Here is a 19179-nt window from a genome sequence, read left to right as displayed (position 1 = left end):
CGCCCTAGACAAAACCAGAAGAACACCAGAACCGGCCAAACGCGAATAATCTCATGCTCTTGCATTTCTGATGAAGATTCGGAAGGAAAAAGAACACAAGAAACAGATGGAGCCAGGGCCAGGAACTAAACTAAGGATATTGGGTAGGCGAGTAGGGTGAGACGAGGGAAAGACAAAGTCAGAAGAGGCCGGAGGAACGTGGGGTAAAACTCCGGACAAGAAGCCAGAGACAACTGACATTGCAGACTACATAGTACTAGTAGGCGGAACGAGCACACACACATGTACACACACACATGTACACACACACATACACACACACACACATACACACGGGAGGTCGGAACACAGACAGACGCAGAGCCGCCCCGAGGTCAAGCATTCGCCAAGCTTCACACCCAAGTCGCACATCAGCCGCGACGAAACGAAAACCATCCGCACTTGGACTTGGCAAAGAAGATCAAAACGGCGGGAGGCGGGGGGGAGGGAGGGAAGAGCCTGGGGACCGGCCATTCTTTAAGATCGACGCTCCATCTGCTATTACACATCTTACATATATTACATAACTTTCTATTTTGTTCCATCAAGGCCTCTTGCTGCACTCTCCTGTGTAAGAGAATATGCCACACATGCGCGTGCAGGCCACAGGGGTCTAGTCTCTGCGAGGCAGAAGAGCATGCATCTTAGCTACGACCGTTCATATACCAGTCCGGACTCCCATGTCACCCATGTGTTTATACATACATACCAGTCATGCGACTTTGCCTCTCTGCCCGCCCGGCCTCATCCTCATCTGATGAAACCCCTACACGGTCGGGCTTGAAACAACGAAACTCGTCTCACACCGGCCGAAACCGAAGAGCCCTGCCTTGTGCCGCCCTCCCGTCGTCTCTGTCGCCTCTTTCGCCTCTTTCGCCTCCCCCCTCTCATCCTCATCCGAGGCCGGACGAGGGCCGTCGTCTTCTCTCAGGCACTCTGCCTGTTCCTGAGAGTCCCCCCCCCCCTCCTCCGGCGCATGGATCGGAAGAAATTGTCAGTATCCATACGGGGCACCTCGCAGACAGAACAGACAAACCTGCAGTGGTCGGAAGCGTCATGGTCCGATGGTTAAACCCGATGCCCCCTTACACCTACTTTTTCCCGCCTTTTCCCCCAACAAGGGGGCGGCAGCAGCAGCAGCAGCAGCAGTAGCAGGCCCCCGTTCGGCATCAGCAGATTGTGCGGCCGGAACAGCGTGGGAGCGACGTCTGCAGCGACTCCTCTTGCACAGCCGGCGCCAGACAACTCATGCGATTGGAGGGCCAAGCTCCCAATTTCGGCTGGGCGCTGCTTCTTGGGTGTCTGACCACTCGGACAGAGTGACAAACAGAGAGAGAGAGAGAGAGACAGAGAGAGACAGAGAGACAGAGAGAGGACCCCGGTTCCACATGCCCGTCGACCGCCATATGGGCCATTGCCTCCCCCTCCCAATATCTTCCTTGCCATATATCCAAGACCTGGCCGCGTTTCTTCCCGGGTTCATGTTAAGCTTACTTGACCCTCGTTTTTGACTGTTGATGATCTTTTTCCCAACCGACTTGGTCGTCCCCGCTATACAAACATCTCGACCCCTAGGACCCGTGGGTTTAGTAACGGTGTCTTTCCTTCCCTTGTCATCATATCCCTAACTTACTTTTTCACACTATTCAGTTTCCTTTTCTTTTGCTTTCCTTTTCTTTCCATCGTTGTGTGCTTTAAAAAAACAACCCAGGCGGTTGACCCCTCGTTAATCATAATGACGCTCATGAAGCTCTCCTCCCTTTCACTACTGCTCGCCGGCTTGGTCGCCGGCCAGGGTCCACAGAGTGTTCAGTATAATCAGGTCATCAACCTGAATGGGGATGTAAGTTTCTTTCTTGTCTTTAGCTTCCTCTCGGAGTTAGCGCAGGCTCTTTTGGGAATTGGGGATTCGACATCATCCTCTCTCTCTCTCTCTTCCTTTCGCTCGATCCGCGAAGGCTTACAAAACTTGGGCGGTCTAGATGCAACTTAACAACCTAGTATTCCCCGACAACACCAAGATCGAGACCTTTTCGCAGACGCAACGCCAGATTATCGTCAACCAGAACCCGAATCCGCTGCCGGCGAGCCACATCGTCGGCTCGACGGGGCAGCCCTTCGTCCAGCTGTCGCGCACCTCCCTGACGATCCAGACCAATGGGGCCACCGATCTCGTGGGCGCGCAGATCGAGCTGCCCATCGACCAGGCGACGTTGCAGCAGGCCGGCGTCACGGCCGACAACACTTTTGTCGCGATGCTCTCCAAGGACCGCCAGGCGTGGATCATCATGGAGGGCGCCAAGAGCGTCAACATCACCGACGCCAACGTCCGCATGGTCAAGCTGACGCAGATCGACGGCGAGTATGTCGCCGTCGGCCGCCAGACGAGCGAGCTGGGCGCCTCCCTGACCCCCTTCGGCCAGCCCGTCACCATCGCCGGGTCGGGGATCCAAGAAGCCGAGTTCCAGGACGGCTTCCGCATGTCCATCAGGGCGAGCCAGCCGATGAGCATCCGCACGGATGTTGTGAACGGCATCAGCGCCGAAATGGTCACCAACGGCATCATGTCCATCAGTCAGTTTTCCTTGGAAACCCACTCTCTAGGCAGAGGCTTCATCAACGAGGGGGGGGGGGGGGGGTATCATCACCACTAACACAAATCTTGAACAGACAACTACCGCTACCTAGTCACGAGCAACCTCGCAGGCGTCGTGCCTCAGCTCAACTCCATGACCGCCGTGGTCCAAGTACCACGTAAGTCCTTAGTCCCCGCCATCTCCTCCCCCTCCTCCTTTTGGCTCCCCCCCTGTCCCTTGCATGAAAGTGTAAAACTCTATCTATCATCTTCCGGCACTGACGGGGCGATTCTGAAACGAAACAGTCAACGTAGATCGACTCATGGCCATGGCCATGCGCGCCGGAGCGGCGCCCCAGTCCTCCATCACGCTCGGCATCGCCCAACGCCCGGTCCTCCAGAACCCCGGCGGCGCCACGGGTGGCATCCAGGCTCCCCGGCTCAAGCAGCGTCAGGATGCGAACAACGGGACCGCCGGCGGCAACACGGCAGGCAACGGCGCGGGCACCGCTGCCGGGAACGCGCCGGCCGTCGGGCAGAACCCGCCTCCCCAGAACGGTCAGAACCCCCCGCAAAACGGCCAGAACCCGCAGATCGGACCGCAGATCCCCGCGGCCACCCAGCTCCTCCTGGCGCAGACCTTCAGCCCGATCAACGCCCAGGTCCTCCTGGACAGAGAGAACGCCCGCATCGCCGTGCCCGTCAGCCAGATCGACGGCGAGTTCATCCTCACCATGATGGTCGCCGGCACCCCCGTCGGCACCCAGCCGCAGCCCGCGCCTCAGCAGCCGGGACAGCCGCAACCGGGACAGCCGCAGCAAGGCGGAGGCCAGCAACAAGGAGGCGGTCTCGTCCAGCCGGCCGCTCCCCAGCAGGGAGGCGGCGGCATCACCGGCGCCCAGTCCGGCGCCGGCGCAGCACGCAGACAGGAACCCGCGGTGCCGCCGGCAGCCCCCCCGAACCCGATGCTCCTGGCCGGCGGGTTCGAGATGAAGATGGCGGACCTGATGGCCATGGCGGACACGAAGCGCAACGGGGGCGTCATGGCGACGTGGGAGATGATGACCAACTTCGCGGCCCAGCAGCAGAAGCCCGAGCCGCACAAGAAAGCTGAGCAGAAGAGGTCCGAGATCATGAGACGGCGGTCGTTCCCGATGAGACGACGTCTGGGCGTGCATTTCTAAGGGGCCCGGGGAACGGGAGTGACGAAAGGGGCTAGGGGGGGTCAAAATGTGTCTCGCTTGAGGTAGTCAGCATGGCGAATAATATTCGAAAATGTATTTCATTCTTCATCATACGATTCTCCTCGGTCGGGCGCCTGCAGGGCAAGCTCATACGACTTTCAAGGGGATTCAACATTTAGTCAATAGACGAGACTTTATTGGAGAGCATGATTGTTCGTTCGGTTTGGCAGTCACAGTGTATGCGCTTGTGGAATAATTATGTAAAGCCTGAATATATCCTTCTCTGGCAACTTTAGCCATGATATGGCTGATGATGACAGCAGCTCTCCAAAGTTCTAGAAAGATTGTTCAGCTCTTAGTCTATTGGAACAATTATGTGCGAGTGGTTTGCTCTCGACAAGACGCCCGGAGAATGTTTCAACCCAGTTGCTATGCAGACCACCTCTTAGGAAGAAACAAAAAGTGGCCTCCTCTCAACGGACACACAGATAGATTTCACCACGCCCCCCCCCCCCCGTGTTTCCCTGACCCAACAAGCAGGTTCAGGACCACCGGAACGAAGGATCCACACACGTGGATCTTTCGACTGACAGCGCGTACGCACAGCTTGGCAGCCTCGGGTGCATCTGCCAAAGCTCAAAGCGTCGAACTAATCCTTTTTCCAAATCATTCCCGCCTCCCCAGGGCATCCGTCTAGCCGAATATTCCAGTTTGAACCGAGTGCCGGAGATCGGATCAGGGGGGGATATAGAGGGGTCAGTGCGAATCCGGAGAGCGAGACCGAAACTCGCAGCGGCGCGTATTGCTCCGGTGACGGCTTCGATGGGATGTCATCGATTTATCTCGTGGGACCGAGGACCAACTCCAAAACGTGAGTCCGAACAATCTCGCCATGCTCTGAAGTAATGCATAGTGAACGCAAATAAGAAGACGAAGACAGACACGTAGCCTGATATGAGGAACGGCGTGCTGGCGTGAGTAGACTTCCTTGAGGCCCTCCCCCCTCTCAAATCCTGGATGCGCGCTCGCTCTTAAGAGTGCAGGCCTCGGAACCGGAACACGTCAAAGCCATGAACGTCCGTGGGCGAGGGCCTTTGAACTCTGGGACGATGACATACCGATGAGAGCAGAAAGTGGGTGGTGGTGGAACATGAGTCTTGTGATTGGGTCTGGCACTCAATTCAATCGCTCTGAAGCAACGCCCCACGCATGCGTGCTGTGTTGCTATTCGCCAATCCGTTGCGATCCGGGCATTTCACGATCTGTCTCTCATCGTGGTTCGCCTGCCTGAGCCACAGAAGCTTTATTAAAAGATTTCGTCAGTGCTAAACTATTCGTTGATCATAAAGCCTGTTGACTGGCTGTTTGACTGCCAGTATATAGCACAAAATAGTTGAGGATGAGTTGAATTTGAGTCGACAGTGTATCATTGCAAGGGACTGCCAGTGAGGCATGGGTTCCGCGTCTTCGTAAGCACGATACTACGATACCACGATACCACGTTGAGGGGAGATAGCGGTCGTCAACTCCTCCCCGGCTTCGGCATCAAGCACGATAAGAAACCCCATGAAGGAACCCCTCGTTAATACGCACGCGGACCTGGGTCCCCCTGTCTCAATGACGTCCCGGGAAGCGGTGCCATCTCCAACCTTTGCCTGTCTTATCAGCGGTGCCCCTCACAAACCCAGCAACCTACCCCAACCCCCCAGCCTCCAACCTCTCTCTCCCCGAAGGTTGATGGTGACATGAATTGTGGACATGGTCTTGGGGGAATGTTGCAGTTCCATTCGGAGTCGAGGACTGAGGAGACTGTCCGTGAGGGGGATGGATCGACCAAGTTCCCCGCTGCCGGAAGAGAAGTCCGTCGTTAAAGAATAGAGGAACGACGGGCTTCCTCGGCCTCTCGAAATGCAGAAGGATAGAGGAACTGAGCCCGTGAAGTCGTCTTAACGTCCAGAATGAAGGGATTCAGGAGCTTAGGCCCCTTATCGGTGCTGTCTCTGACGAGCGGCATCGCCCTCGGCGCGGTGACCAACTCATCTTCCCATGGAGTGAGTCTCCCTCAATTGTCATCATCAATACCATCATCATCACGCAAGCCCCCCTTCAACCGTACTGACATGAAGTCTCACAGAACTCCGTATCCCTCGATCTGACCTCCCTCTTCAATAACAAAGGCTTCGGCACTCGACCCGGCGAGGCGTCCTTCGACGCGCTCAACCAGTCGTTCCCCGCGCCGGTGGCCGTCGGTCCCGAGTTCGCCTCGCCCGACACGGGGATCCGGTACGCGTTCCCCGGGTACACCGGCCCCGCGAAACCCGACAACGTCATCTGCGCCGGCCAGACCCTCGCCGTGCCCCCGGAGGATGGCGGCAGTTACTTCTCGGCCTCGTTCCTCGTCGCCGGGGACGTCGAGGGCGCGACGGTCAGCGGCAACGTGTCTTTCGCCTTCGCCGACAACACCACCGCCCAGTACGAGCTGCGCACGCTCAACTGGTTCAGCTTCCTGACCATCAACCGCGGCGAGATCGTCTTCCCGAGCCGGTTCACGCCCAACGGCTCCGACTTCAACACGTCGCACATCTTCGAGCGCACCACGGCGCTGCCGGCGGGCAAGAGGCTGCGCTCCATCACGTTGCCGGTGAAGAACAACGCCACCGAGGGCCGCCTCCACGTCTTCGCCGTCTCGCTGTGGCGCCAGGCCCCGGACGTCGGCGTGCAGTCCGTCCGGCCGACGCAGAAGTGGCTCGGCAACGAGACGCAGGTCGTCGAGGTCACGGTCAACAACGCCGGGTCGAAGTGCGTCACGGGCGACGGTCTCAACGTGACCGTCTCCGGGGCCGGTTTCCGCACCGTTAGCCCTGGACATCTGAGGCGGCTCTGCCCCGGCGATCAGAAAGTCGTCGTCGTCGGCGTGGAGGGAGCGTCCGATGGCCCCGTCAGCGTCACCGTGGGCATCGACGACGGCGCCACGCCCAAGACGGTCCCGGTCGGCGGCGTCGAAATCGGCCTGACGGAGTGGACGGCGGACGCCGGCAGCCTCTCCAAGCACGAGAGCCCGGAGTGGTTCGACGACGCCAAGTACGGCATCTTCATCCACTGGGGCCCGTACTCCGTCACGGGCTGGGGCAACTCGACGCCCTACGAGAGCTACGCCGAGTGGTACTGGTGGTACTCGACCCACCACCCGGAAGGAGACCGCTCCAACTTCTACGGACACCGGCTCGAGACGTACGGCCCGGAGTGGGCGTACGACGACACGTTCCCGGACTTCAACGCCTCGAAATTCGACCCCAAGGAGTGGGTTGACCTGTTCGCCGACGCCGGCGCCAAGTACTTCGTCATCACCACCAAGCACCACGACGGCTTCGCCCTCTTCGACGCCGGGGCGACGTCGAACCGCTCCGCCGTCCACTACGGCCCCAAGCGGGACCTGCTCCGGGAGCTCTTCGACGCCGCCGCGACGCACCAGCCCTCGCTGAAACGCGGCACTTACTTCTCGCTGCCCGAGTGGTTCAACCCGGACTTTGGCCCGTACGGCTTCGTGCAGTTCCCGACGCCATCGGCCGTCTCGTGGCCGGGGACGCTGGCGCCGAACCCGTACACGGGCGAGCCCGAGCCGTACACGGGCCACGTGCCTGTGGACGACTTCGTGGCGGACCTCATGGTGCCGCAGATGGAGGCGCTCGCGTACGACTACGGCACGGACATCATGTGGTGCGACTGCGGAGCGGCCAACGGCACGGCCGGGTTCGCGGCGGCGTGGTGGAACCGGGCCCGGGCCGAGGGCCGGCAGGTGGCCATCAACTCGCGATGCGGCATCCCGGAGGCGGCCGACTTCGACACGCCCGAGTACCAGACGTTCGCGTCGGCGCAGCGGCGCAAGTGGGAGAGCAACCGCGGCATGGACCCGTACAGCTACGGCTACAACCGGGCCACGCGGCCGGAGGAGTACATGAACGCCTCGACCGTCGTCTACTCGCTCGTCGACATGGTGTCCAAGAACGGAAACTTCCTGCTCGACATCGGGCCGCGCGCCGACGGCACCATCGTCCAGGCCGAGGCGGACAACCTGCGCGAGGCGGGCCGGTGGATCAAGGCGCACGGCGAGGCCGTCTTCGGCACGACGTACTGGTTCGTGCAGAGCGAGATCGTCGGCGGGCCGGACGTGCGGTTCACGCAGACGGACGAGGCGTTTTACGCCGTGTTCCTGGAGAAGCCGAGCGTCGTCGACGGCCGCGTCTCGATCCGGGCGCCGGTCCCTGTCGTGGAGGGCGATGTCGTCAGTCTCGTGGGCGTCGATGGGGGCGAACAGCTCGAGTGGGAGTATATTGGGTCTGGGCTGGAGGATGGGTTCACGATCAAGATCGACGAGGCTCTGATCGAGGAGGACCAGTTTGGCTGGGTGTTCAAGGTTCTGTACGCGGCTTAGTTGAAGATGTTGACTGAGTGTTGGTTTTCTTAAGTCTCTTACTATCTATCCATCATGCTATTTAAGCCATCCATGCCTTGCAGACTACATGTCAATAACACAAAAGAGTGTGTGCAGACAGACAGAGAGAGAGACTGTCTGATCCCAAAAACTCACGGTGTTTGTTGCCAAGAGCAAAAGAGTTGCGCCGAGGGGGAATCGAACCCCCGGCTCCCCGACGCTGCTGGATGGCAACGGAGAATTTTACCACTAAACCATCGGCGCTCCTTATGTTAAAAGTGAAGTAAAATGGTTATAAGTTTGGAAATCCTGCCCCGTTTTCGAGTTCACTCCAGCTGGATGCTGTTTGCTCGAGAGGTATTACATCATAGGCCTTGCTTGCCTTCTAAGTCTAGAAACAAGTTAAGTCTCATAACTAGAGTAGTGTTAGCTAGAACCCTTTATAACCTTAAACACTATAACTACCTTATAAGTTAAAGAACTCAGGGTTTGTAAATATTCTATAGATGTCTAATAGTTGTCTGAATCACAGCTGAAAGCAACAACGCTATTCTATATTACAGTCTATTCTAACAGTTCCCAATAGTCGCCCGACTGGACTTTGGCAATTCTTCACCAACACTTCCGTCGCATCTAATAAGGAGTCCCCTGGGTATCTCTGTCCTTGCTCTTCCTCCCAAAATCAAAAAAGCCGTTCCCTTGAGCCTTTGCCTGGCCCGCCTCACTCGCGCGGCTCATGTCGTCGAACTTCCGCAGCACCATCTCGACGTCGACCGGCGCGTTGCGCACGAGGTACTCGCCTTCCTCCCGCCGGGCGGCGGCGATGCTGTTCCGCGTCTTGGACTTGACCGCCGTCCGGATGCTTTGGTAGGCGCCCTGGACGGGGTACGCGACGATCCCAAGGGTTCCTGTTTTCGTATCGAGTCAGCATATCGCGTCGAAGATGTTATTGAAAGGCGAACGAGGTAAAAAAAAAAAAAACATACCGGAAGCCGTCTTGGTCACCATGTTCATCACGCCCTTGCCGACCCCCATCGCCGCGCCCGCCGCGCCGCCGTCCCGGCCGCCCTTGTACGGCTGGTAGAACAGGTCCGTGAACCCGCCGCCGACTCCCGTGACGAAGTTCTTGCCGCCGACCATGGCCCCGGACTTCCAGTCCTTGATGGGCGCGTGGTCCTCGACCTTCTCGCCGTAGAGCTTGGGCGCCGCGCGGAGGCCCTCGGTGACCGCCAGCGGCACGTCGAGGTAGAACTTGCCGTACGACTTGAAGAAGGTGCCGAGGCCCGAGGCCGAGGCCTTCATCGCCGCGCCCGTCGTGCTGCCGCAGCCCCTGCCGGCGCTCCGCGGACGCTCGAGGGCGTCGGACCTCGGGGGCGCGAGGCTCGGCGATCGCGGCGGCGGTGTCGGGCCGTCGCTGCTGGCGCTGCTCCGCGCGACGTCCACGTCCTCCATCTCGGCCGACTTCATTTTGGACCGTTTGTGGTACACCTGGATCGGTTTGACGACGATGTCCGAGGCGCCCTTGGCCATGCCGAGCCCGACGCCCATCAGGGACGAAGCCGTGCCCGTCACGGGATCCCACCGTCGGTTCTCGATAAAATAGGTCCTCGTCTCGTGCCTGAAACATAAAGATCCTCCCGTCAGTGTCCCTCAAACAAACAAACATATTGCCGGCGGAAGATGGTGCGTCGTGGACTTACAAAGACATGTTCTTCTTGTCGATCTTGAGGTGGTCGAGGAGGATGCCCGCGGCCCGCTTCGACAACCTCAGGTGCTTTTTTCCCCTCTTGAAATCCCACGCGGCCGGCTGGTCCGGAAAGATATCGCACGGCAGGATGTCGAGGGGCAGGTTGGCGTGGAACGACTTGGCCGCCGTGGCTACGCCGTTCTCCGTCCGCATCTTGGCCGCCACCTCGCTGGCCGCCGCCGCCGCCTCCGGGGTCAGGCAGAACCGGATGGCCTCGGCGAGGTTCTGCGCGTTGAGCTTCTTGTGCGGGATCGGCTTCGGCCCGGCGCCTGCGATGGCCACCATGTCGCCCCAGAACGGTTGGCTAGGGGTAACAAATTTGTCAGCTATCCAAGTACCGTCTATCTTGTCTCCCGAGACTGCGAGACAATACTCACTCTCCGAAGAAGGGTACAATGGTCGTCGGCCGTCCGTTCAGGAGACCACACGCCGTCGTTCCCGCGCCGCCGTGGTGGAAGACGGCCGCGACGTTGGCGAATAGCCACTCGTGTGGGCAGTCCCCGAGGAACAGCACGTCGTCCGACTCGATGCCGCCCAGGTTGCTCCATCCCTTGGATATGATGGCGCGGACGCCCGTGGCGCGGACGGCCTCAACCAGGATCTTGGTCATCTCCTCGGGGTGGTCGATGACGATGCTGCCGAAGCCGATGTAGATGGGGGTCGGTCCGTTCTTGAGGAAGTTGGCCAGCTCCGCAGGCGGCGTGTACTGGGGCGGTTCCCGGAAGAAGAAGCCGCACACGTCTGGTCCAGGGGTCAGTTTAATCCTGCACATTTGATCGGGTCTTCACACAAAGACAGGATGCATCCCCAACGTACCGATATATGCGGGCCAATCGATCGGCTTGGGCACCAATGCCGGGGACCAGCAGTATGTGAAGGGAATCTTCTGTGATTCCGCAAGCACTGGGCCCTCGGAAAACGGCACTTCTTCGAGGTCGATCGTCTTGCGCCAGTCATTGATGACATCTCCCAGACTGTTTGTTGACCGTGTCAGCATCAACTAAGAACCATCGAAACAATGGTTGATTCTGGTATCCTACCCTTGCCATGTCAGCCACTCAACGATGCTGTACGATACAAAGTTGGCCGTCATCTGGTCGACGACCCCCTTGTCCCCGAACTGCAGGTTAGCCAGCGGGTGCGGGAACGCCCTCGTGCTGCTCCAGGGCATCGTGAACATGAGGTGCAGCGGCACGCCCAGGGCCTGGGCGCAGTGGACGTGGGCGAAGCTCGGCGGGTTGGCGATGATGGCGTCGGCGACGAAGGGTGTGCCCGTCCGCGTGTCGGGCTCGACGCACGACCTCCAGCACCCCTCGAGCATCTCCTTGACCATCTTGCGCTTCTTCTGGATGTCGCCGCCCTTCAGGCTCTTGAGGCTCGGGATGAGCCCCGGGTTCTTGACCATGTAGGCCATCAGCTCCGAGGGGTCGCCGCCGATGGGGTAGAACTCGAGGTTGGACTTGCGCACGAAGTCGTCAAAGACGTCGTGCGTGGCCAGCCGCACGCGGTGGCCGTACGTCTGCAGCTCGTTTCCGAGCGCGATGAAGGGCTGCACGTCGCCACGGCTGCCGACGACCTGGATGACGATGTTGAGCTTGACGGGGAACGTCTTCTTCTCGGCGAAGCGTTCGGCCGCCTCGAAGTATTCCGGGGGAGGGCCCTGAGCCGCCGCGGCCTGGGCCAGCTCGGCCGTGTCTTTGAAGTCGGGGATGAAGCGGGCGAGCGTCGTCGCGAGCCGCGAGTCGAGGTTCACGTCGATTCTACCATCGTCTGACAAAAGGTTCAGCTGGTTAGAAAATGGTACATAACACCCCGCGGGGCTGCGTTTTTGGGGATCAACTCCTACTTCTGACGCTGTCTCTGTGTTGTTGTAGTCCCTCGTTGATTGCCGTCTCGTAGGATGGGAGGTAGTCCTGCGGCACTGTGTCGTCTTCCACCATCCGGACCGTGTCGCGCTTCGACATGTTGTTTTGTTTTCTCAGCAAAAGTCTCGCAGCCGGGGGTTGATGCGTGGGTGTTAAAAGTTGTGACTTGACGTGGGCGAATCTGATGGCCGAGTATCAGACACCTGAGTAGCAAGTTGGTTGAAGAGACTCTACGGGGTATCTCGAGAATGTAGAAGAATTGTTAGGAAATATGACGGATGAGTGAAGTCAAGGACGTATGGCTTCGTGAAGTCTCCGTAATGTCTGAGACTGAAGTGAAGTGAATGGCGGAATCCGAGGGGAGGGGTTTCAGTCTTCTAGGAATGAACATCAACGCGGCGATCCGGAGCTTTTAATAATCAAAGATTTACATACCGCCTCCTTACATCATTCTAGATCAACAAAATACCGGGTCTACTTATTCGTAGTCACACCCCTCGGCAGCCTCGATAAAATGCAGCGCCGTTCGTCGTGCCTGACTCGGGCGACGTGAACCCCCAAACCGTGAACTCAAACCGGGCTAGACCTTCGTGACATCGCCTCTGTCCCGGCACTTGGAGCCGCGCCAGGACGCGCCGAGATGGGATCCACGTAACAAGAGACGTGTGCCAGGCCGGTTTTGGATCTTTGACAGCTCGAGAACCGCTGATTCGGCTTGGTCCCGTTGCCTCAATCGGCCCAGGGCTCAAGGGGCCCGGTGTCTAGATGGGGGTGGAAGACTCTACCGATCCGCGATGCGCGTGTCGCCAGGGGATGAATCGTTTCCACCCATTGCCCCATCGCCCATGGAACCCCGTCAATGCTTAACTGTAATGGGATGGGGCCGGTGGGCAGTGCATAAGAACCTGATTGGGCCATACGAAACCGCGGATTCTGGTTACTGCAGATGTCGTGTTGCATTGGGTGACAAATACGCGTATAGAGCCAGCGTACAGAGTACACGGTAAAGAAGCCAGTCCACAAGAGGCCCAAAGAGGTCTTTACTTGGTCGTATCCCCGCCGCCTCCAGGCTTTCTCTGGACTTGGCCGAAAGCAGCATCCCTGTTGACCCTCCACTTGGCGTTTCTAGCGGCTTATTCGACTGACCAATCGCGAATTCTCAGAGTATACGCGTATTGAGTTGTGAGAGCCAAATGCTAGGCCAGTGTCCGTCGTGGGCCGGCGTGGCTCAGTAGACTCAGCCCTACCGCGACGGGACGCGGTTTGAAACGAGCTCCGCGTACAATCTCAAAATCTGCAAATGCCATCCGAGAGTCTGCCTTAGTGCAAGGGGGAAGAGCTATTCTGGGCGTGTTTCTGCTGCTTCACAACAACCAGTTCCACGTATGCAAACACGAAGAGACGAAGAAAAGAAAATAGGGGATTGCCAAAAATGGGCTGGCAAGAGTTGCTTATAAGTCATGTCTGGGTCTGTCGACTGTCTACGGGTTGAAGATGAGGGACGGCATTCAAACTTCGTAACTATCCATTGTTCACCCACGCTCTTTACATTAAACCCAAGGCACCCAAGACACCATCGACCTGGATGATAAAGCTTATCTACAACTGAGGCCAAGATCAAATCTGTGATCGACAATACCTGCTCGAGTCAACACAACGGCTGCCGCGTTGCGCCAAGAAGCGACGCCCACAATCTCTATCTACTCTTCACCCCGCTCCAGTCTCTTCCGCCATGGCCGACAACAGCACAACGACGGAGGGCGCCTCTGCCGGGTTCACCTTCTATCACTATGACCCGTCCATGGTGGCGGCGACCGTCTTCATCATCGTGTTCGGAGTCTCGGGCATACTGCACATCTGGCAACTGTGCCGGCGCCGGACATGGTATTTTATTCCCTTCGTCATCGGTTGCGTTTGTAAGTTATCACTTTTGATGCCTTTTTTACTCCTTGGCCTCTGGGACACGTCAACTAACATCGTCTAGTCGAAGCAGTCGGTTACGTAGGCCGATCCATGTCGGCAGCAGAAGCACCCGATTACACCAAGAACCCCTACATCATCCAGTCGATCCTCCTGCTGCTCGGACCGGCGCTGTTCGCCGCGTCCATCTACATGGTGCTGGGCCGGTTGATAAACCTCCTCGACGCCGGCCACCACTCATTGATCAGACCGAAATGGCTGACCAAGGTCTTTGTGCTTGGCGACGTCTTGTCCTTCTTCGCCCAGAGCGGAGGTAAGCCGAGGCCATCCCCCGTAAATACTTCCATGTCCTCGTTCTAACGCAATGCACCCAGGTGGCGGCATGCTCGCAACGGCCAAGGACCGCGACTCGGTCAAGAAGGGCGAGAACATCATCGTTGGCGGCCTCGGCATCCAGATTCTGTTCTTCGGCTTCTTCATGATCGTCACCCTCGTCTTCCACATCCGCCTCGCCCGCAACCCGACGCCCAAGACCCACACGGTCCAGACGCCCTGGAAGGGCCTCCTCTGGGTCCTGTACGGCAGCAGTCTGCTGATCATGGTCCGCTCGCTGTTCCGCGTCGCCGAGTACGTCGAGGGCAAGGAGGGCGAGCTGCAGTCCAAGGAGATGTACATCTACATCTTCGACGCGCTGCTCATGGGCATCACGTCCTTGCTCTTCAACTGGTTCCACCCGAGCCGCGTCATTAACGCCGAAGCGACCGGCCTGAAGCAGGTGACGAGCTCCGAGGTGCTCAACGAGGGCTACCTGATGGAGAGCGGACAGTACCCCAACCCGCACCAGCAGTACCCGCCGCAGCACCAGCAGCAGCAGCATTACCCCCAGAACGAGCGGTACGAACCTTACCAGGGAGCCGGCGGCCAGCAGGGCTTTCGCAGGTGAAGAGACCCGAGAAACGAGGAACGAGTTGGCTGAGCCGCCCGCGATGTCTCAGAGACCGAGCGAAGAGAGTTGGAGAGACTGGGCTTACGAGCCGTAGAGCTGGGCGCGACGATAATATCCCTTGATAGGCAGGCGGTTGTTTCTTTTGTTTTTGAGCCGATATTTGTACCAGTCAAATCGGATCATGGTCGATTAGGCATTTGGCACAGGAGCGTCGGTTTGGATTCCATGCTTTAGATGAACACGATGAAATTTTGTACATTACACACAATGAGCTTCGTTAGAAGATCTCTAGAAACAGTCAAGTTGACTTGGACACAAGAATTGACTTAGATTCCTGACTTGATTTAGTCTGGTCCTGTCACTTAACCAAACTCATACTGATATGTCATGGGAGTCTACGTATTGTACCTGTTCGTGGCTGTTGATGTAAAGAGACTTTTGACCAGGCGATCCTAACTCAAGCTGGCAGTTTGTATTATCTTTCTTCCTCTTAAATGGCTGTCGAAGCTTCACCCCATTTATTCTGCAAAATATCTACTCGCAAACCACCCCCATGCAACCTGAACTACAACTTTCTAAGCAGGACTTTTCTGTCAGGATCCGGGAATGTCTGCAGAACCAAGTCAGCGAGGAGGACAACATTGTCTCGAAAATCTTCTATCCAAACACCACGACTTACCGTCGATCCGGCTTCCAGATTGGGGTATCTCTCCCTGCTGCCTCCGAGGTTCATCAGGTCGTAGTTGGCCAGCAGCGTCGCCATGATCATCTTGATCTCGTTGACGGCGAAGAAGCGCCCAGGGCACGCGTGGCGCCCGTACCCAAAGGTCAGGCTCGACTGGCCCACGCTGACGAACTGCGCGTTGGCGACCACCTCGGCCTGCCGGGACCCGGTCTCCTGCTCCGTCTTGGCCTGGCGCATCTTGTAGAAGCGCAGCGCATCGAAGCTCTTGGCGTCCGGGAAGAAGTCGTCGTCTGTGTTGATGCCGATGGCCGGCAGCTCGATGACGGAGCCCGCGGGGATAACCTGGCCGTTGGAGAGGGTGAAGGTCTTGAGGACCTTTCGCTGGAACGATGCTAACCGATGGACCGTTTCGTTAGCTTTTGTTTTTTTTTGCAGTTCTATGTGTGGCGGAGATAGGGGGGAATAGACGCACTGGGGCCCATGGAGTAGTATCTCATTGTCTCCTTGAGGAAACTGTCGACCTTCTTCATGTTCTGCATCGCGCTGCTGGTGAAGACGCCGTTGGTCTCGGCCAGGGCGTGCTGCACATCCTCGCGGAGGACGGGGACCAACTCGGGCATCGCGGCCAACGTGTAGAGTCTGTGGGTGTGAGACTTAAGTTAGTTCATGTTCCTCTTGATGTGCATCAGATCTTCCGAAGACGCCGATACTCACGCGTTGGTCACGGTCGTGGTCGTGGTGTGAATGGCAGCGAAGCTGATGCCCAACTGGTACCGGGCGAGCTCCGAGTCGTCCCTCTGGCCGAACTTCTTCTGAGACTCCATGATCCACTGCAGCATGTCGTCGGGCTTCTGATAGTCCGGGTCCTGGGCAGCCTCCCGCCTGGCCTTGACGACCGGCCTCAGAAACCTGTCGGCCTCGACGATGCGCTCGCGCACCCTCTTGACCTCGGGCGTCCTGGGCGCCAGGAACGGACGCATGTACGGCGGGATGTCGGCGACTTTGTGGATCGCCTTCATGAGGTCGACGGTGTAGTTGATGGCGGCGTCGAGGTAGTCCTCGTTCCGGCAGAGCTCGGGGCCGATGAAGACTCGGCCAGAGGCCATGGCGACGACGCGCCTCAGCTTTTCCATGATGTTGACCTCGGTCCACTCGCCCGACTGCGGGAGCTCGCTTCGCATGGCCTCGACGACCTCGTCCGAGATGATGGGGTTGAGCCGCACTGCGACGTCCTACGGTAAGTCTCATGTCTTTCAGGAAACGCAAGAAAAGGGGGGATAAGAGGTTCCCGTACGTACCGAGAGCCGGTGTCAGGGCCGTCCTGACCGTGTGAGGAAGCATGTCAATGTCCGTGTCGGCCCCAGTGTACTTTGCATGCATGGACTATCAAGACCAGTCAGCCCTCAGAGTCTCTCGTCAACTTCGTTTGTGGGTTGCTAACCTCTTCGATGGCCCGGTTGAAGCTGAGCACGTCGTCCGGAAGCCTCTTGAGCTCGTCCATGAACTTGGGGGCCACGACGATGTTTTGCGATTCTGCACTGGACGTCAGCGTCGAGCTCCAATTGTCTATCCTGTCGGCCGATCACTAACTCCTTGCGGTGGTAATCCGGAATGCCTGTTCTTTGAACTATTCGAGATCAATCATCAGCGTCTCGCTGTTCAACGTTAGCTCCTCTTAGTCCAGCTCACCTTCTTGTAGCCTTCCAGATACATGCTCCTGGCTTCTCCGTTCATGAACTTCTTTCTTCGGCTTTCTTGTCCCCCGATTTCCGCGCCCACCAGCGGGATGCTCGCCCAAGGGTCGCTCTTGAGGACTGTCTGCAGCAGATAGGCAACAACGCAGGCGAATAGCGCCGTTGCAGCTACCGGCCATCGGTTGGCCACCTCAATCAGGAGGGTGCCGTCCACAGCTGGTGCTGTTGTGGCGTTCATGTTGGGAGGCATCGACATCGACATCGACATCTTGGGCGGTTGGCAGGTCGCAAAGAAGGTATGCTCAAACGGGATGATTGAACTCTAGACAAAAAGGGGCAACACGGATATGATATATAACATGCGTCCCATGCTCTCTCTGCACGCGCCAGGATAGCGCAAATGTCCGTGCCGAGAGAAACTCACCGGACCGTCTTGCTCGCATGAGGTCCCCCACAATGACGCAGGCCGCCCTCTGACAAGACACGAATGGTTGCGAGCATGGTAATGAATTCGGAGTGGCACGAAACTGGCCGCCGGATTCGAAACCCGGACGGAACACCAATCCCGGCCAAGGAAAGGAGGGCGGGTGGGCACGCATCAACTCTTTGCCTCACCAACCCTTGTGCCGATCGACGGGACCAAGAGCTGTGCGATCCGGCCGAATAGCATGAGCTCTGCAAAACGAAATCCGCGAGGGGCAACCAACACGAGGAGGGAGGCAGGGTCAGGGTTCGAAGCTGGGAGGGCTTTTGTGTCCAAGCGGGCAATATCAAGAGTCCGGGCCGTGGCTCATCGGAAACCTACCTACGTGTAGATGAGGGGGAAACAATGAAAACGAGGGGAAACGAGCGAGGTTTCGCTTTCGTACTCGTAGAAGTCTGATAGCCATTGTACGACCTGTGCGACGTGGCAAGATGTCACACCGGCTGCTCGTCTTGTTGCATCATTGTGAGCCTAAGAGTTAATGGATAGCGAGCCGTCTAGTTTCCGTCCACTCAAACAATACGACTGTTTTTGATGCGTACGTGATGAACTTCATAGCAGCTGTCTACGAGTAGTAACACACTCTTGCTACATTGTCCGTTTACGGGCAATTTCTGGGTTCCCTAACTGTCACTTGGTTGAGGTTCGGATAATCCGAGATGTTTCACGTTCTCCTGATCTTGGAAGCCGCCTGACTGATGTTCGTGGTCAAAGCGGCCTGCTGTTGGACGTAGGAATGAACATGGAAACGTTGGAGAAGAGGATACACCTCTTCGAGAAGACCTCGATACCACAGGCCGTCGACCTTGTAGGACCCCTTGATCTATCGCTATCCGTCGAAAAAAATAACCAAAAAAAACCACAGGGTGAGAGCTGTCGATTCAGTGCCCAAACAACCTCGCCTCACAAAACGTTATCGGTCCAGTGATAGGTTCTCTTAGGAATAGGAACATCCCAGCTTGTGCATCCCTCGGGGTCCAGAGAGACCCCGCCCAGCGTCCTGTTGTTTACTCATACAACCCGAGTACGGCATGGACGACGAGCCGTTGGCCTCGTACAACCAACCTAGAGGGCCTCCATCAGCGTGGTGCAGCAACGGCGAGGTTCTCCAAGGTGTAACCGTGGACGCCGGCAGATACCCGCGTGCCAACCGCACACGTAGCGGAGCGAGTATTGCGCGGCAAGGACTCAAGTTCCTCCAGCCATCTGAAGAGGAAAGTTTCGGGCGAGCGACCTGACCAATCGGGTGGAGACATCCAGTGATGAACGCGAGTATCCCACCCTATCGCATGCCACTTAAACCGCATGAGTGGGTGGAAAATAGACCGTGGCCGTTGATATGTGGGATGTCGCTTGACCGGTCGAGATGAACAGGCATCAATGTGACCGTGTCTGGTTCCGTGGACTCCCGACGGAACACCAAATGATGGAGAGTGTGTCGCATGAAAAAGGGCACACGCTGGCAGAAGAATGTCTTTGCAAAGTCAAATATTAAGCAACCTATACAATAGACTTACCATTGTTATGAATGAAGAAAGGAGGTAGGTGGTACCTACACCAGGCAATACATATCGATTCAGCGTAGATCGGGATTACTTCCGCAGCTTT

General features: G+C 57.7%; 5 protein-coding genes across 5 annotated transcripts; 3 read left to right on the top strand and 2 right to left on the bottom strand.

Moving 5' to 3' along the window:
* Positions 1–1774: 1774 nt before the first annotated feature.
* On the top strand, positions 1775–3798 carry CDEST_02372 (uncharacterized protein; the record flags this gene model as incomplete). Its single annotated transcript, XM_062918531.1, has 4 exons — positions 1775–1882; positions 2022–2613; positions 2710–2793; positions 2921–3798. The coding sequence occupies 4 exons, from the start codon at positions 1775–1777 to the stop codon at positions 3796–3798; spliced, it is 1662 nt and encodes a 553-aa protein (XP_062774582.1).
* Positions 3799–5709: 1911 nt separating this feature from the next.
* Positions 5710–8331, top strand: CDEST_02371 (Putative glycoside hydrolase, family 29, glycoside hydrolase superfamily). Its single transcript, XM_062918530.1, has 2 exons — positions 5710–5849; positions 5933–8331. The coding sequence occupies exons 1-2, from the start codon at positions 5757–5759 to the stop codon at positions 8228–8230; spliced, it is 2391 nt and encodes a 796-aa protein (XP_062774581.1). The 5' UTR covers positions 5710–5756; the 3' UTR covers positions 8231–8331.
* A 389-nt stretch (positions 8332–8720) lies between these two features.
* On the bottom strand, positions 8721–12637 carry CDEST_02370 (Putative UDP-glucuronosyl/UDP-glucosyltransferase, Glycosyltransferase family 28). Its single transcript, XM_062918529.1, has 7 exons — positions 11824–12637; positions 11018–11747; positions 10794–10951; positions 10355–10718; positions 9931–10281; positions 9217–9848; positions 8721–9138 (listed from the first exon to the last, which is right to left on the bottom strand). Exons 1-7 carry the CDS (start codon positions 11939–11941, stop codon positions 8864–8866), a joined length of 2628 nt encoding a protein of 875 aa, XP_062774580.1. The 5' UTR covers positions 11942–12637; the 3' UTR covers positions 8721–8863.
* Positions 12638–13156: 519 nt separating this feature from the next.
* Positions 13157–15045, top strand: CDEST_02369 (Putative RTA-like protein). Its single transcript, XM_062918528.1, has 3 exons — positions 13157–13758; positions 13827–14075; positions 14137–15045. The coding sequence occupies exons 1-3, from the start codon at positions 13575–13577 to the stop codon at positions 14703–14705; spliced, it is 1002 nt and encodes a 333-aa protein (XP_062774579.1). The 5' UTR covers positions 13157–13574; the 3' UTR covers positions 14706–15045.
* A 228-nt stretch (positions 15046–15273) lies between these two features.
* Positions 15274–17355, bottom strand: CDEST_02368 (Putative cytochrome P450; the record flags this gene model as incomplete). The annotated part of the gene is made up of 7 exons (XM_062918527.1): positions 15274–15785; positions 15866–16032; positions 16108–16615; positions 16692–16776; positions 16835–16926; positions 16984–17020; positions 17083–17355. The coding sequence occupies 7 exons, from the start codon at positions 17353–17355 to the stop codon at positions 15274–15276; spliced, it is 1674 nt and encodes a 557-aa protein (XP_062774578.1).
* Between the last annotated feature and the right edge of the window lie 1824 nt (positions 17356–19179).

The sequence above is a fragment of the Colletotrichum destructivum genome, chromosome 2 (assembly GCF_034447905.1).
Source record: "Colletotrichum destructivum chromosome 2, complete sequence".
In the NCBI taxonomy this organism is placed as follows: Eukaryota; Fungi; Ascomycota; class Sordariomycetes; order Glomerellales; family Glomerellaceae; genus Colletotrichum; species Colletotrichum destructivum.
Note: the sequence above shows the minus strand (reverse complement) of the source record. Positions and strands in the feature narration are given on the sequence as shown.

Excerpts from the sequence above, each read along its gene's own strand:
- CDEST_02370 (XM_062918529.1), bottom strand. The coding sequence starts at position 11,941 with ATGTCGAAGCGCGACACGGTCCGGATGGTGGAAGACGACACAGTGCCG. Across the intron at positions 10,952-11,017 it reads GAGTGGCTGACATGGCAAGG|TCTGGGAGATGTCATCAATG; the intron begins GTAGGATACCAG and ends GTCAACAAACAG. Across the intron at positions 10,282-10,354 it reads ATTGTACCCTTCTTCGGAGA|CCAACCGTTCTGGGGCGACA; the intron begins GTGAGTATTGTC and ends TGTTACCCCTAG.
- CDEST_02369 (XM_062918528.1), top strand. The coding sequence starts at position 13,575 with ATGGCCGACAACAGCACAACGACGGAGGGCGCCTCTGCCGGGTTCACC. Across the intron at positions 13,759-13,826 it reads CTTCGTCATCGGTTGCGTTT|TCGAAGCAGTCGGTTACGTA; the intron begins GTAAGTTATCAC and ends AACATCGTCTAG. Across the intron at positions 14,076-14,136 it reads CTTCTTCGCCCAGAGCGGAG|GTGGCGGCATGCTCGCAACG; the intron begins GTAAGCCGAGGC and ends CAATGCACCCAG.
- CDEST_02371 (XM_062918530.1), top strand. The coding sequence starts at position 5,757 with ATGAAGGGATTCAGGAGCTTAGGCCCCTTATCGGTGCTGTCTCTGACG. Across the intron at positions 5,850-5,932 it reads CCAACTCATCTTCCCATGGA|AACTCCGTATCCCTCGATCT; the intron begins GTGAGTCTCCCT and ends GAAGTCTCACAG.